The sequence below is a fragment of the Bufo bufo genome, chromosome 2 (genome assembly GCF_905171765.1).
Source record: "Bufo bufo chromosome 2, aBufBuf1.1, whole genome shotgun sequence".
Classification (NCBI taxonomy): Eukaryota; Metazoa; Chordata; class Amphibia; order Anura; family Bufonidae; genus Bufo; species Bufo bufo.
The window spans coordinates 547,370,553-547,383,359 of NC_053390.1; the positions used below are offsets into that span (position 1 = coordinate 547,370,553).

General features: G+C 42.8%; 1 protein-coding gene across 1 annotated transcript in view; it reads right to left on the reverse strand.

Annotated features, from left to right (window-relative positions):
* Positions 1-12,807, reverse strand: part of UBA6 (ubiquitin like modifier activating enzyme 6) — an 89,446-nt gene that overhangs the window by 24,110 nt on the left and 52,529 nt on the right. The window contains exons 20-25 of the mRNA XM_040418051.1: positions 12,600-12,705; positions 11,541-11,630; positions 11,361-11,441; positions 7,609-7,737; positions 6,420-6,471; positions 3,636-3,699 (exon numbers count right to left, since the gene is read on the reverse strand). Coding sequence (XP_040273985.1) covers positions 3,636-3,699; positions 6,420-6,471; positions 7,609-7,737; positions 11,361-11,441; positions 11,541-11,630; positions 12,600-12,705 — 522 coding nt within the window. The remainder of the gene's footprint in view (positions 1-3,635; positions 3,700-6,419; positions 6,472-7,608; positions 7,738-11,360; positions 11,442-11,540; positions 11,631-12,599; positions 12,706-12,807) is intronic.

Here is a 12,807-nt window from a genome sequence, read left to right on the forward strand (position 1 = left end):
AGATCCTGTAAGTTGCAAGACTGAGATTCCATGAATCTAATCACACTAGCGTCTTTCAGTAACGAAAGTGCTCAGCAAAAGCACTTTCGTTACTGATAATACAACCATCTGCATCCGTTATGAACGGATCTGGTTGTATTATCTTTAACATAGCCAAGACGGATCCGTCATCTAAACCATTGAGCTTGCTGCAGTTTGCTCTCCGATATGAGAACGGAATGCTTTTTGGAGCATTCCGTTATGTTCAGTTACGTTTTGTCCCCATTGACAATGAATGGGGACAAAACTGAAGTGTTTTTCTCTGGTATTGAGATCCTCTGACGGATCTCAATACCGGAAAAGAGAAACGCTAGTGTGAAAGTAGCCTTATTGTTGTAGCCTATCTGAAATATGCTCACGTAGAATGATATCTGGGAAATCACCTTGAACATTTTGTTCATGTTCCTTAATCCATTCCTGAACAATTTCTGAAGCATGGCATGGTACATGAAGAGAGGTCCATCACTTCACATGAAGCTTTTTGGTGTATATAGAGCTCAAATAGCGGCACATATAGTGACCACATGTAAATACTTTTCTCGCCAAGTTCACTGGGGGACACAGGAGACCCTGGGTATAGCTGCTGCCACTAGGAAACGACACTAAGAAGAAAAAGTGTAAGCTTCTCCTTCCATCAGCTATACCACTCCTGCAGACACTAAGCTATTCAGTTTGTATGCAAACAGTAGGAGCAGACAGGAGAAGACAACAGAAGGTAAACAGTAAACCAGATAACGCCATTGATGGGTCAGAACCACAGACAGGTGGAACCCATCAAGCAAAACCAATAGATGCCTAATTAAATCAGGGAGAAAAGAATTTTACCATCGAGTCACAAAAGCTACTCTTTTTCTTGCTTGTTTGATTAGGGGACACAGGAGACTGTGGAACTAGCTAACACAGTCCCAGTGGGAGGGAACAATGAAACTGAGCATAACTGGTCTGCTCATTGACTGCTAGATGAGGAACCAAGCAACTGGGAAAAACATCTGAAGCTGACAGAGTATGCATCCTATAGAAATGAGAGTTCTGAAGAGAACGCGAGGTAGTGGCCCGATACATGCTGATCCAGGAAATTATATTAGTGTTAGACCAGCAGACGGAGGCTGTTAGAGGCCTGGAGAGCAGAACATACAGATCTCCTGAGACAATTCCGTAGGGCAGAAGGAAAACCAGGCAAACATACAAGAACTGCCAACACAGGCATTCATTGAATGGAAGAGACCAAAAATGGCTACCAACTAAGAAAGATTTGGAGAGAAAACCTGCTTAGAGAATGAAGAGAAACCTACCTGGCCCAAAGCCCAAGTAAAGGTTCCAAAGACAAAGGGTGACTGCAAGGGAAGCCAGATGGGCCAACCATTGGAGTATACACATGCGTGGGGGTAAGCTAAAGCAAAGCCCCAGATTCAACCTCTGCTGGAGAACAAAGAAAATGAAAGGGACAGGAGAAAGAAACTGTCCCTTGCATTACCAGAAGGAAGCCCTAGGTGTAAGGAATCCTGACCTTCAACAGAGAAGGAATAAGTCCTCTTGAAAAAGCCAGTAGATCTCAGGCAGATGGAATCAACGGAAGAGGAAGAAACCAGAAGTTCCCTAGGAAACAAACATCCTTGGTCATTGGCCCAAAATATATGACCTCTGCCAATAACTGAAATTTAGGGGGAAAAGCAGAAGAGAGAAGACGTACATAAAGATGTACTTAATGCAAGGGGGGATCAATGCATCCACAGGGATAAGAGGACCTTTTCCTGGAACCGGGTGGTCTACTGAGATAATCTACCACCAAGTGAACAACTACCAAGGTATGAGCTGCAGACAGAGCTCTAATCCATAGTGGGCACATTATCGTGGGTAATGTTATAGTGGGTAATGATGGTAGCCCTGACAAGCTGCGGGTGACCTCGTCAGACTGGATAAGCCTGGCAGCCCTAAGGGGAGAAAAACTAACAAACACCAGGGAATGATCGGGGAACATAGGCCCAAAGAAAAAGAGAGCAACATATTATCAGAGAAGAATATGAAGATAAAGAAGAACAATCACAACAGATCAGAACTTCTGAAGAGGGCGAGTGCGGCACTGAAAGTAAGGAGCAATTTCCTTGGAGGGAAGATTTTGGGAAGACCCTGTAAAGAATACCCTACTAAGAAAGAATATTTGTTTGGCAGAAAAATGACCAAAATAACAGGCTACCTCCTATGTTAAAGAGCATGGGAGGGAGCCTATATTTACTGGGATGACGTCCAAGTGTGGAGTGAGCAGAATCAGTCCAAACCAGGGAATTGCAATGACTGTCGCAAACACTTTCATGAGGCCCCCAGGGAGCCATTATTCAGTTGATAAAGAAAAATAAGGTAGCATTGGTAGGGTGGACATACTGGAATACGAAGTAGTGAATTTTTACTGCAGAAAGGAATTGAGCACCTTTCTCCAGCTGAAAAAGGAGGTGGCACCACATAACCAGGATGGGAATATCAAACCTGTCCATCTCGGGATTACATAAAAAATGCTGTCTACACAAAATAGACAAAGAAACAAAAAGAGGACATAGAAACAAGCTGCAGTTGTAGCCCAAGGGGTGTCAATTGCTGACACATGCATCTGAGAAAGGTTCCTGAAAAGGAATGAGCCTGCATACCACCAGAGCAACCTAAGACATGACAGATATAGCATCTAGCGTTAGCCCAATCACTCCGCAAATACCAGGCAAGGGAGCAGCCATATGATGCATGCAAAACTGTGGAGTCATACCAGATAGAGTGCATAGTGATAAAGCGATTACTCTGTCAGGACTGGTGGTGCCAAAGGCTATGAAACCATAGCAGGTAGAGACTAGCAATGGCACAATTACTCTGCCCAGCATCCAGCACTGCCACGCTATGTCAGATACAGTGTATAGCATCAGCATACTTTTTTTGCCTAATGAGCGGTGGAGTGCAACTGCCTGGTGCACTGAATAAATGAGAAGTGCCACTGTATGTGAGTGAGCAATGTGGCTGCATAGGTATGTTAAATCTTACCAGGATAAAAAAAAGGACTGCTTTTTGATTTGAAGACGAGACCAAGGACCGGAGTTGGGGTGGTGGTCACAGTAATGTGGCACGAAGATACCCCCAATGAGACCACCCCTTCAAGAAGAGAGCCTGATAGAGGTGGACAAAGTGTCCTTGCCCCAGCAAAATTTGTGGCCTTGGTAAATTTGGGGAGTGGGGGGCAGCGTGAGGTAGGTGAGATAACTTAACTAATCCCGAAATACTCAACCCATGTTCATCCTCTTCATTTCGGCTTCTCAATGGGACCAGCAGAGGTCACCCCTTCAGTCAGTGGCACATACAGTAGCTGAGGTAGTAGGCTGATGGAAGAGCAGACAAGAACGACGAGTGACCCCATAACTGGCGGGCAACAGAGAAGCTGGGTTGCTCTGTTCCACTTTGTATTGTTGGAGAAAGGTGGAAAAAGAAAGAATTCTCCTGCCACAATAGCACAAGTGTCTGAAATATCACGCAGTACTAAAACAATTTACAGCACCAAATGTGACCAATGTATATAATGTATAGAAACCCTCCATCAATAAACATAAGCTAAATACACTTACAATGGATCCTCTATATCAAACACTATTGGAGTAGGTGGTCGCTTTGGAGATTGCCAAAATAAACCTAAAAATAGAAAAATATTAAAAACATTAAAAAAGAATTTTGAAGAATTAACAAATCAATAAAATTAGGTATCTCGTATGAAACTGATATAATAATAATAATCCCTACATTTGCTTACAATAAAAAATATATATACTCCCTGGTTCTCCAGTGCCGTTTCTGTGCGGCGCTGGTCGGGGGCTATTTCCACTTTTTTTTAATAAACTGCAGTGGGGACATGCCAGGATATGTGACCGATGCAACCAACCATGGTCCTCAGCTGTCTACACTACGATATGCAATTCAATCTGCAGGCAGCATGTTATAGAGCAGAGGGAGCTGAGCAGATTGATAGATTCAGTAAATGTTGCATTTCATATATTTAAACCTCCCCATTTTCATAAAGGGGTTATCCCATGATTAATGTAAAAAATGATAATCACAGATTATATAGGGTGTGCCAGTCTTTTTCTAACAAACCCAGAACCAGCCCTGTACCTCACATGGATCCAGAGATCTCACCATTCATTGCTTCAATTGTCCTGCTAGATTTATTTGAAGCTGGAAGCTTAGAGGGCGTGTTCTTTCTCAGGGGTGTTTCCTTTCTGCTGCAGCTGGTGGCAGTGGAAGGATAGAACGGAGCATGTCCTTCCATCTCAGTGAGCAGGACAGAGAAATTATGCAATTACAAAGTATTAAGATCCAGGTGTTGGTTTGAAATCTGTAGAATATTTCTTTGTGGGACAGCCCCTTTTAGCCCACCCCTGTATACACATTTATACAGATCACAATTGTTGATACGACAGCCCTGTGTACAACTGGGCTCAGAAAAGCAGAGAATGTATCATCAGAAAAAGACCAATTACTTGGTCTTTTTCTGCTGTACGGAGACAGGTTAAAATGTATGGGCTTCATGGAGACAAACTTCAAGTCTGAAGTCACGTGAGGCTTCGGGGGAAGAACTTTGGCCTTCGATTCTACAACTTTAAAAACATTTTAAAATAGCTTAAAATAGGTTATATCACAACTTATCTACTCCCTCCTGTCCTCTGCACAGGTCACAGAGCATGCCTAGAAAACTCTCCCATAGAAGTTAATAAGACAGCTCTTGTCCATTGTTTTATGGCCCATGGTGACAGCTATAAAGCATATCTCTAATTGCTGTTAAGAACAGAATTTATTAAATCTACAATTAGAAAATAGATTAGAAAAAGAATATGCATCTGGTTTTAACATATTCCCTTTAAAGCGGTTATCCAGGAAATGATAATGATGATCTATCCTCAGGATAGGTCATCATTATCACATAGGCAGAGGTCCGAGTCCCGACACTCCAGCCGATCAGCTGTTTCAGGGAGCCGCTACGCTCACCGGAGCTCTGGGGAGTGCAGCCACTTCCCAACAGCTTTCCAAGCACAGCGCCGTACATAGGATAGAGGCTGTGCTTGGTATTGCAGCTCAGCCCCACTGACTTGATTGGGGGTGAGCAGCAACTAGGCCATGTGACCGATGTATAGTGACGTCACAGGCCTAGGAAGAGGTTGTGGAGCTCAAAGCCAGGGGTACCGGGTGTTGGAGGATAGGTCATCGATATAAATTCCTGGGTAACCCCTTTAAATGTATGAATTACAAGTTTTACTCAATCTTATCCCACAAACCTATATATCATTCTGCTCAGCTCCTCCTGCGTGAAGATTACACTGCATTTCATGGTGATAGGCTCTCTTTAAAGGGGTTGGCCACTCTCAAGAAATCTTTAAAGGGACATAAACCAAACCCTACCCCCTCATTTCTTACTGGAGCACCCCAGTTCAAGGCCCTCCTGCTTTCCATGGATTCAACCTGAAAACAAGGGACAACGTAGAAAAGAGGTGGCGGTGGTCATGTGATTTACATGCACAGATACAAGAGATTCTGCTACAAGGACCTGAGCACACACTCAGTGCTTTCAGCCAGAGAGCAGAAGGTAAAACCGGCTAGGGTAAATTACGTGACTAATATTGATGACCTATCGTCAGGATAGGTCATCAATATGTGATCAGCAGGGGTCCGGCACCCCCGCCACTAAGCTGTTAGACAAGAAGGCGGTACTCCATGTGAGCGCTGCTGCCTGGTCCTCACACTACGCTTTGTCTCCTGTGGAGCGGTGGCATAATGTCACTACAAGTACTCTCTCCATTCACTTGAATGGAGCGGGTACTTGTAACTACACTCACTTCTGAGATGACGGGCAGTGTAATGAACAGGAAGCAGTGCTCGCATGGAGTGCCGACTCCTCTTCAAACAGCTAATCAGGTGGGGTGCCGGATTTCAGACCCCGCACATCATGTACTGATGACCTATCCTGATGATAGGTCATCAATATTAATGGCTGGACAACCCCTTTAAGCTGCAAAGTGAAAGGCGCTAAATCTAAAATGTAAAAAGACAACGGTGGAATTGCAGTTTTTTTTCCATTACCCCCAGAGTTAAAAATTAATCAAAAAGTTATGTGTACCCCCAAATGGCACCATTACGAACTACAAATTCTCTGGATAAAACCAGCCCTCATACGAATACATTGATGGAAAAATAAATTATAGCTCTTGGAGTGTGATGATGAAAAAAAAAAAAAAAAAGGAAAATAATTGGTCACTAATGTGCAAAACAGACTGGTCACTAAGGGGTTATGGAAGCAATTAAGAGGGAAAACAAAAGACGTATTAAGACAATGCATATGATCATCATTAGTGGGTACTTACTGCCATCATTTAATCTGGTGTCAAGAGGGAATGAATGCAATAACTGCTGAGCCTAGGAGAACAAAAAATACTACTCAAACATGCTGCAATATACAGGAACAGCTCTTCTCATGATAACATGTCAATGTGACCGACTGAAATAAGAACACCAGTATGGTTCCCTAAGAGTCATAATAGCAGGGGCAATTACACCCACAAATGAGCGCCACTATGTAAGCAACAGGAATGCTTTTTGGTTCTCTGGAAACACATGGGGTCATATGAGGGGGACTGGGTATAGGAATAGGATGTACATTGGCATATGACCCTGCCACATGAGCACTAAACCCCCCATAAAATTATCCAGAGTGCCCCCACAGTCCGAGTCACTCAATAATATGGGAGAATCAATAACAACAGAGTAAGTGACTGGGCAGGGTCCCGCCTAGTGGCATGCAGAGTCTCTGCGGGGTACCAAACGTACTATAAGCCTCTCCCATTGAAGTGAATGGCAGAGCACCGCGCATGCGCGGCCACCGCTCCCATTCATTTCTATGGGGCCGATTGAAATAGCCGAGCTCAGCTATTTTCGACAGCTCCATAGAAATGAATGGAGGGCGTTCTCCTTGTAGGTGTGGGTCCCGCACCTATCAGACAATGGGGGCATATCCTAGCGATATGCCCCCATTGTCTAAGATGGGATAACCCCTTTAACTTAATGGCCCCCAGTCTGTGTGAGACACTTGCAGCTCTTGGAGCTCAGCTTGGACCTCCATCTCAAGCAGATCCTGTTATGTAGACCTTTACAAAAAGCAGTTGGCTACCCCTGCATTAGTATAATAATATTAGGGCACCACACTGGCACTCTAATTTCAAGGAGCCTATCATAGAGACAGGTTATCTTTAAAACGTAATTAAATGTTTTTGCAGGCAAGTGCAGGACAAACCACAAATACATTGAGTTGAACCTCAAAAAACATCCTAAGCCTGCAGCAAAGAAATTAGACAAATGGTGTCTAGCAACAGCAATTAAGAAGGCCATCCAACAGGCTGAATAAATCAGCTGTAACTTCATGTATGAAAAGACTGTAAAATGCCTCAAAGTGTTGAAGAGACAAATAAATGAAGCAATGTATACATTATAGGCGACGACTAGCCTGGCTGAGCTTCATGAGGAACATAGACAATGTTGACCCATGTATCTGCTGACCTTGTGATTGAAATACTTTTCAAACTTCAATCTTGCGAGTTCCACACACTGTGACCAGCATCTGGGTTTCCTGCTCAGTAGTTTTACAACATAGAAGCAGCCTTCTAAGCTTTCACAAGCCTTTATTTTCTGAGAGAAAAGGAGACCAGACAATAATATTATTATGGTAGAAAATCCATCTTGTAGACCCTAGAATTTTCTTCTTACCCCGGTGAGGAGGACCAAGGTTAAATGTTTGCTACTTCCAGATTTCTGGGGTCTGCCCCATTGGATTACCATGCTTCCTGTACTGCCTGTGTAGTCCGCACAGTGGGATGTGAATAGGAGTTATATAGGGTATTCCAAAGTTAAAGTTTCTATTTTTAATTTTTTTTTTTATGTAATAAGAAATCATACAATTTTCTAATATACATGACTTTACAATTTTGACCAAGCTTTTCTTTGCAGAGGCATCCAGACAGAAGGCTTAAATGATATGTGAGCAGAGCCTTACCTGTGTATTGTGTTGCTTCTCTGCTTAATATAGGTTTCTAGCAGCGCTGTTATTAAGGGATGAGCAAACTTCTGTTTTCAGGTTCGGTGTACAAAGTTCGGTTTATCTAAGAATCCCACTATGGATTCCGCTACCACGGACCATAACTTATGGTCCGTGGTAGCAGAATCCATAACGGAATTCCTAGATAATCCAAACCTTGTGCACCGAACCTGAAGCGCTAAAAAAGTCTTTTTTTTCTGGAGGATTAGCAGAATATATGGCGATACCAAAGAGATCATGGGACTCTGCTTACAAGCGAGGATGGACAATTGCTGACTGGTTGACATAGTGGAATGTGGTGACAAATGGCCTTTAAGCAATTCAACTTTCTAATGAAACATATCCCATAAGGTCTGTGTTTTACACAGGCCGAGAATCGGGGCAATTATTGGGAGTAAGCATTCTTACAAACACGTGTTCCTGATAATTGCCCCTTGTACATAGTGCAACTGATCACCCGATGAATGAGCAAACATTAGTTCGTTGGTGATCACATCTTTTATACAGCCCATAAAATCACTGTTTTGCCAGCTACAGATCTGCCTGAAAATAATGAATCTGTATGGGGACGAGCAGTAGCAATCACTTGTCCCCCACAAAGATTAGATGACTGCTGCAACTAAATGCAGCAATCACTTCAACTCAATGATTTAGAGAATTATCAGGAATGCCTGGTTCATACTTGATAACTGCCCGTGCATCAGTCTGTACTATGCCCTAACGCTTTATTTATTTCTATATGTGCCTGAAATCTGCATCAATAGCTCAAGAACTAAGCAGCATAATGGGCTGGTGTGGCAGCGACTGCAACCTCAAGCTCAGCTACAGTATACAATCCAAAAATGTGACAGCTCTCCAATGTAGATAAAAAAAACTGAATTCGTTCACCCAGAGCAATGTTTTCAGCCGCTCACTGGGGCTTTTTTTCATGCCTGGGTGGATAAATTCATTTTTTTATCTAATCTACTTTAGGAGTGCTGCAACATTGCTACATTCTTGGATTGTACTGAAAGGTAATTATAAAAAAAAAGTGAACTTAAACCTGTTGTTATTAATAAAATTATTACAACTATCATTCGATTGGTAAGGACAAGTGCTGAATATATTAAAGGGGTTTTCTGAGACCTCAGGATAGGTCATCAGTATCTGTTCAGTGGGGGTCTGAAACCTGGCACCCCCGCCGATCAGCTGTTTGAGAAGGCAGCAGCGCCGTGGCCTTCTCTCTGCTTTCCCTAGGCCGAGTGACGACACTTCCATGTGTCACGTGGCCTAGGAGAAGCTCAGCTCCATTCAAATGAATGGGGCTAAGCTGCAATACCAAGCACAGCCGCTATACAATGTATGACAATACATACATTGTACAATGTATGCTGTGCTTGGTAAGCTGAGAGAAGGCAGCGGCGCTCACAGGAGAGCCTTTGCCTTCTCAAAACAGCTGATCATGGGGGTCCCAGGTGTAGGACACCCACCAATCAAATACTGATGACCTATCAGGAGAATAGGTCATCACTAAAAAAAAAAAAAAAAAAAAAATCGCTGAAAACCCTTTTAAATAATGTTTATGTGAACAAGTTGTGTACAGGGAGTGCAGAATTATTAGGCAAATTAGTATTTTGACCACATCATCCTCTTTATGCATGTTGTCTTACTCCAAGCTGTATAGGCTCGAAAGCCTACTACCAATTAAGCATATTAGGTGATGTGCATCTCTGTAATGAGAAGGGGTGTGGTCTAATGACATCAACACCCTATATTAGGTGTGCATAATTATTAGGCAACTTCCTTTCCTTTGGCAAAATGGGTCAAAAGAAGGACTTGACAGGCTCAGAAAAGTCAAAAATAGTGAGATATCTTGCAGAGGGATGCAGCACTCTTAAAATTGCAAAGCTTCTGAAGCGTGATCATCGAACAATCAAGCGTTTCATTCAAAATAGTCAACAGGGTCGCAAGAAGCGTGTGGAAAAACCAAGGCGCAAAATAACTGCCCATGAACTGAGAAAAGTCAAGCGTGCAGCTGCCAAGATGCCACTTGCCACCAGTTTGGCCATATTTCAGAGCTGCAACATCACTGGAGTGCCCAAAAGCACAAGGTGTGCAATACTCAGAGACATGGCCAAGGTAAGAAAGGCTGAAAGACGACCACCACTGAACAAGACACACAAGCTGAAACGTCAAGACTGGGCCAAGAAATATCTCAAGACTGATTTTTCTAAGGTTTTATGGACTGATGAAATGAGAGTGAGTCTTGATGGGCCAGATGGATGGGCCCGTGGCTGGATTGGTAAAGGGCAGAGAGCTCCAGTCCGACTCAGACGCCAGCAAGGTGGAGGTGGAGTACTGGTTTGGGCTGGTATCATCAAAGATGAGCTTGTGGGGCCTTTTCGGGTTGAGGATGGAGTCAAGCTCAACTCCCAGTCCTACTGCCAGTTTCTGGAAGACACCTTCTTCAAGCAGTGGTACAGGAAGAAGTCTGCATCCTTCAAGAAAAACATGATTTTCATGCAGGACAATGCTCCATCACACGCGTCCAAGTACTCCACAGCGTGGCTGGCAAGAAAGGGTATAAAAGAAGAAAATCTAATGACATGGCCTCCTTGTTCACCTGATCTGAACCCCATTGAGAACCTGTGGTCCATCATCAAATGTGAGATTTACAAGGAGGGAAAACAGTACACCTCTCTGAACAGTGTCTGGGAGGCTGTGGTTGCTGCTGCACGCAATGTTGATGGTGAACAGATCAAAACACTGACAGAATCCATGGATGGCAGGCTTTTGAGTGTCCTTGCAAAGAAAGGTGGCTATATTGGTCACTGATTTGTTTTTGTTTTGTTTTTGAATGTCAGAAATGTATATTTGTGAATGTTGAGATGTTATATTGGTTTCACTGGTAAAAAAAAATAATTGAAATGGGTATATATTTGTTTTTTGTTAAGTTGCCTAATAATTATGCACAGTAATAGTCACCTGCACACACAGATATCCCCCTAAAATAGCTAAAACTAAAAACAAACTAACTAAAAACTACTTCCAAAAATATTCAGCTTTGATATTAATGAGTTTTTTGGGTTCATTGAGAACATGGTTGTTGTTCAATAATAAAATTAATCCTCAAAAATACAACTTGCCTAATAATTCTGCACTCCCTGTATATGTGGAGGAGCCCAGAATCTGTAGATGAGGCGTCGCCTGCACATTTCACAGATGACAATACACATACCTGGAGAACGTTTTGGACAGTTGAATGTGCCTGCCAAAATTTGTTGTATAGAGAAGGCTTGTGGGTAAAAGAGCTCTCAAACTGGATGTGAACAAAAATAAAGGAAATAAATGAGAACACGGCATATACATAAAAAAAGACAGAAATGATTATTCATTGCAAATACTGGTTCTTCTATACCTTATCTCGGGCCCACTGAATCGTGTGCTCAATGGTTGCTGGAAATGACTTCAAAGTGCAAAATGGGATTTCTTCATCGGGAGGATCTCGCTACACAAAAACACAATAATGATTTTAAAATATATGAAATTTCTTTCCTTGAAACCACTGTTTTTAGAAGTACACATCTCTGCCCTTGGTCACCCTCATTGATGAGGGCGCCTGCAGACAAAAGTGGAGATGTTGCCCACAGCAGCCAGCTTGGAGTTGTCATGTTTTAAGTGCAAAAAAAAAACTCCCATTGGTTGCTATGATCCACTTTTTTGTCTGCAGTACCCTATATCATTGAGGCTTATGTGTGTTAAAGGCATTGAATACATGTATTTCAACCATAGGAAGCTTTACATGTGGTGCCAGCAGGCTAAGGGGCTTCAATAGTTGGGTGGCTTATGTACTTAGGGGGTCATTTACTGACCAGAAATACGCCTATGTTAGGCGTATTCCTAGTAACATAGTAACATAGTACATAAGGCCGAAAAAAGACATTTGTCCATCCAGTTCGGCCTGTTATCCTGCAAGTTGATCCAGAGGAAGGCCAAAAACCCTGTGAGGTAGAAGCCAATTTTCTCCACTTTAGGGGAATAAAAAATTCCTTCCCGACTCCAATCAGGCAATCAGAATAACTCCCTGGATCAACGACCCCTCTCTAGTAGCTATAGCCTGTAATATTATTAAGCTCCAGAAATACGTCCAGGAGCAGATTGTGGTGCCCTTTTCCCCACTTATGCCAGGTCTAAAAAAGAAGGCGGGGAAGGGGACCGGCCGGTAGGCCCGTCTTATTTACCATTTTCTACACCTGGTTTAGGCGTAGAAGATGGTCTAAATCTATCATACATTTAGAAGCGGTGGTGGATCCGCCAAAGTTATGTAGAGGCCTGTGCCTCTACATAACTCCGGCGGATCCACCGCCCGCTATAGGGGCTATTAAGACCAGTGTCTAAAATGCCAATCTTAATAAATGACCCCCTTTATATTTTCTGAAAGTGAAACTCAAGCTATAATTTGATACACAACGCTTACATAACTGTTATATGATTCCGTTAACCAAGGTACAATCACTTCTGTGTGTCCTTTCGTCCCCATGGTCCCAGAGTCCAGCAGAGGGCGCATGTTGGACACAGAGCGACTGTATAAAAGAAAATGTACAGAATTCAGTACACAAACGTTTTAAGTGACATCTTACAGTTGAGTGAATAAATGGGACACAAAAACGGTTACAAGTAGAGCT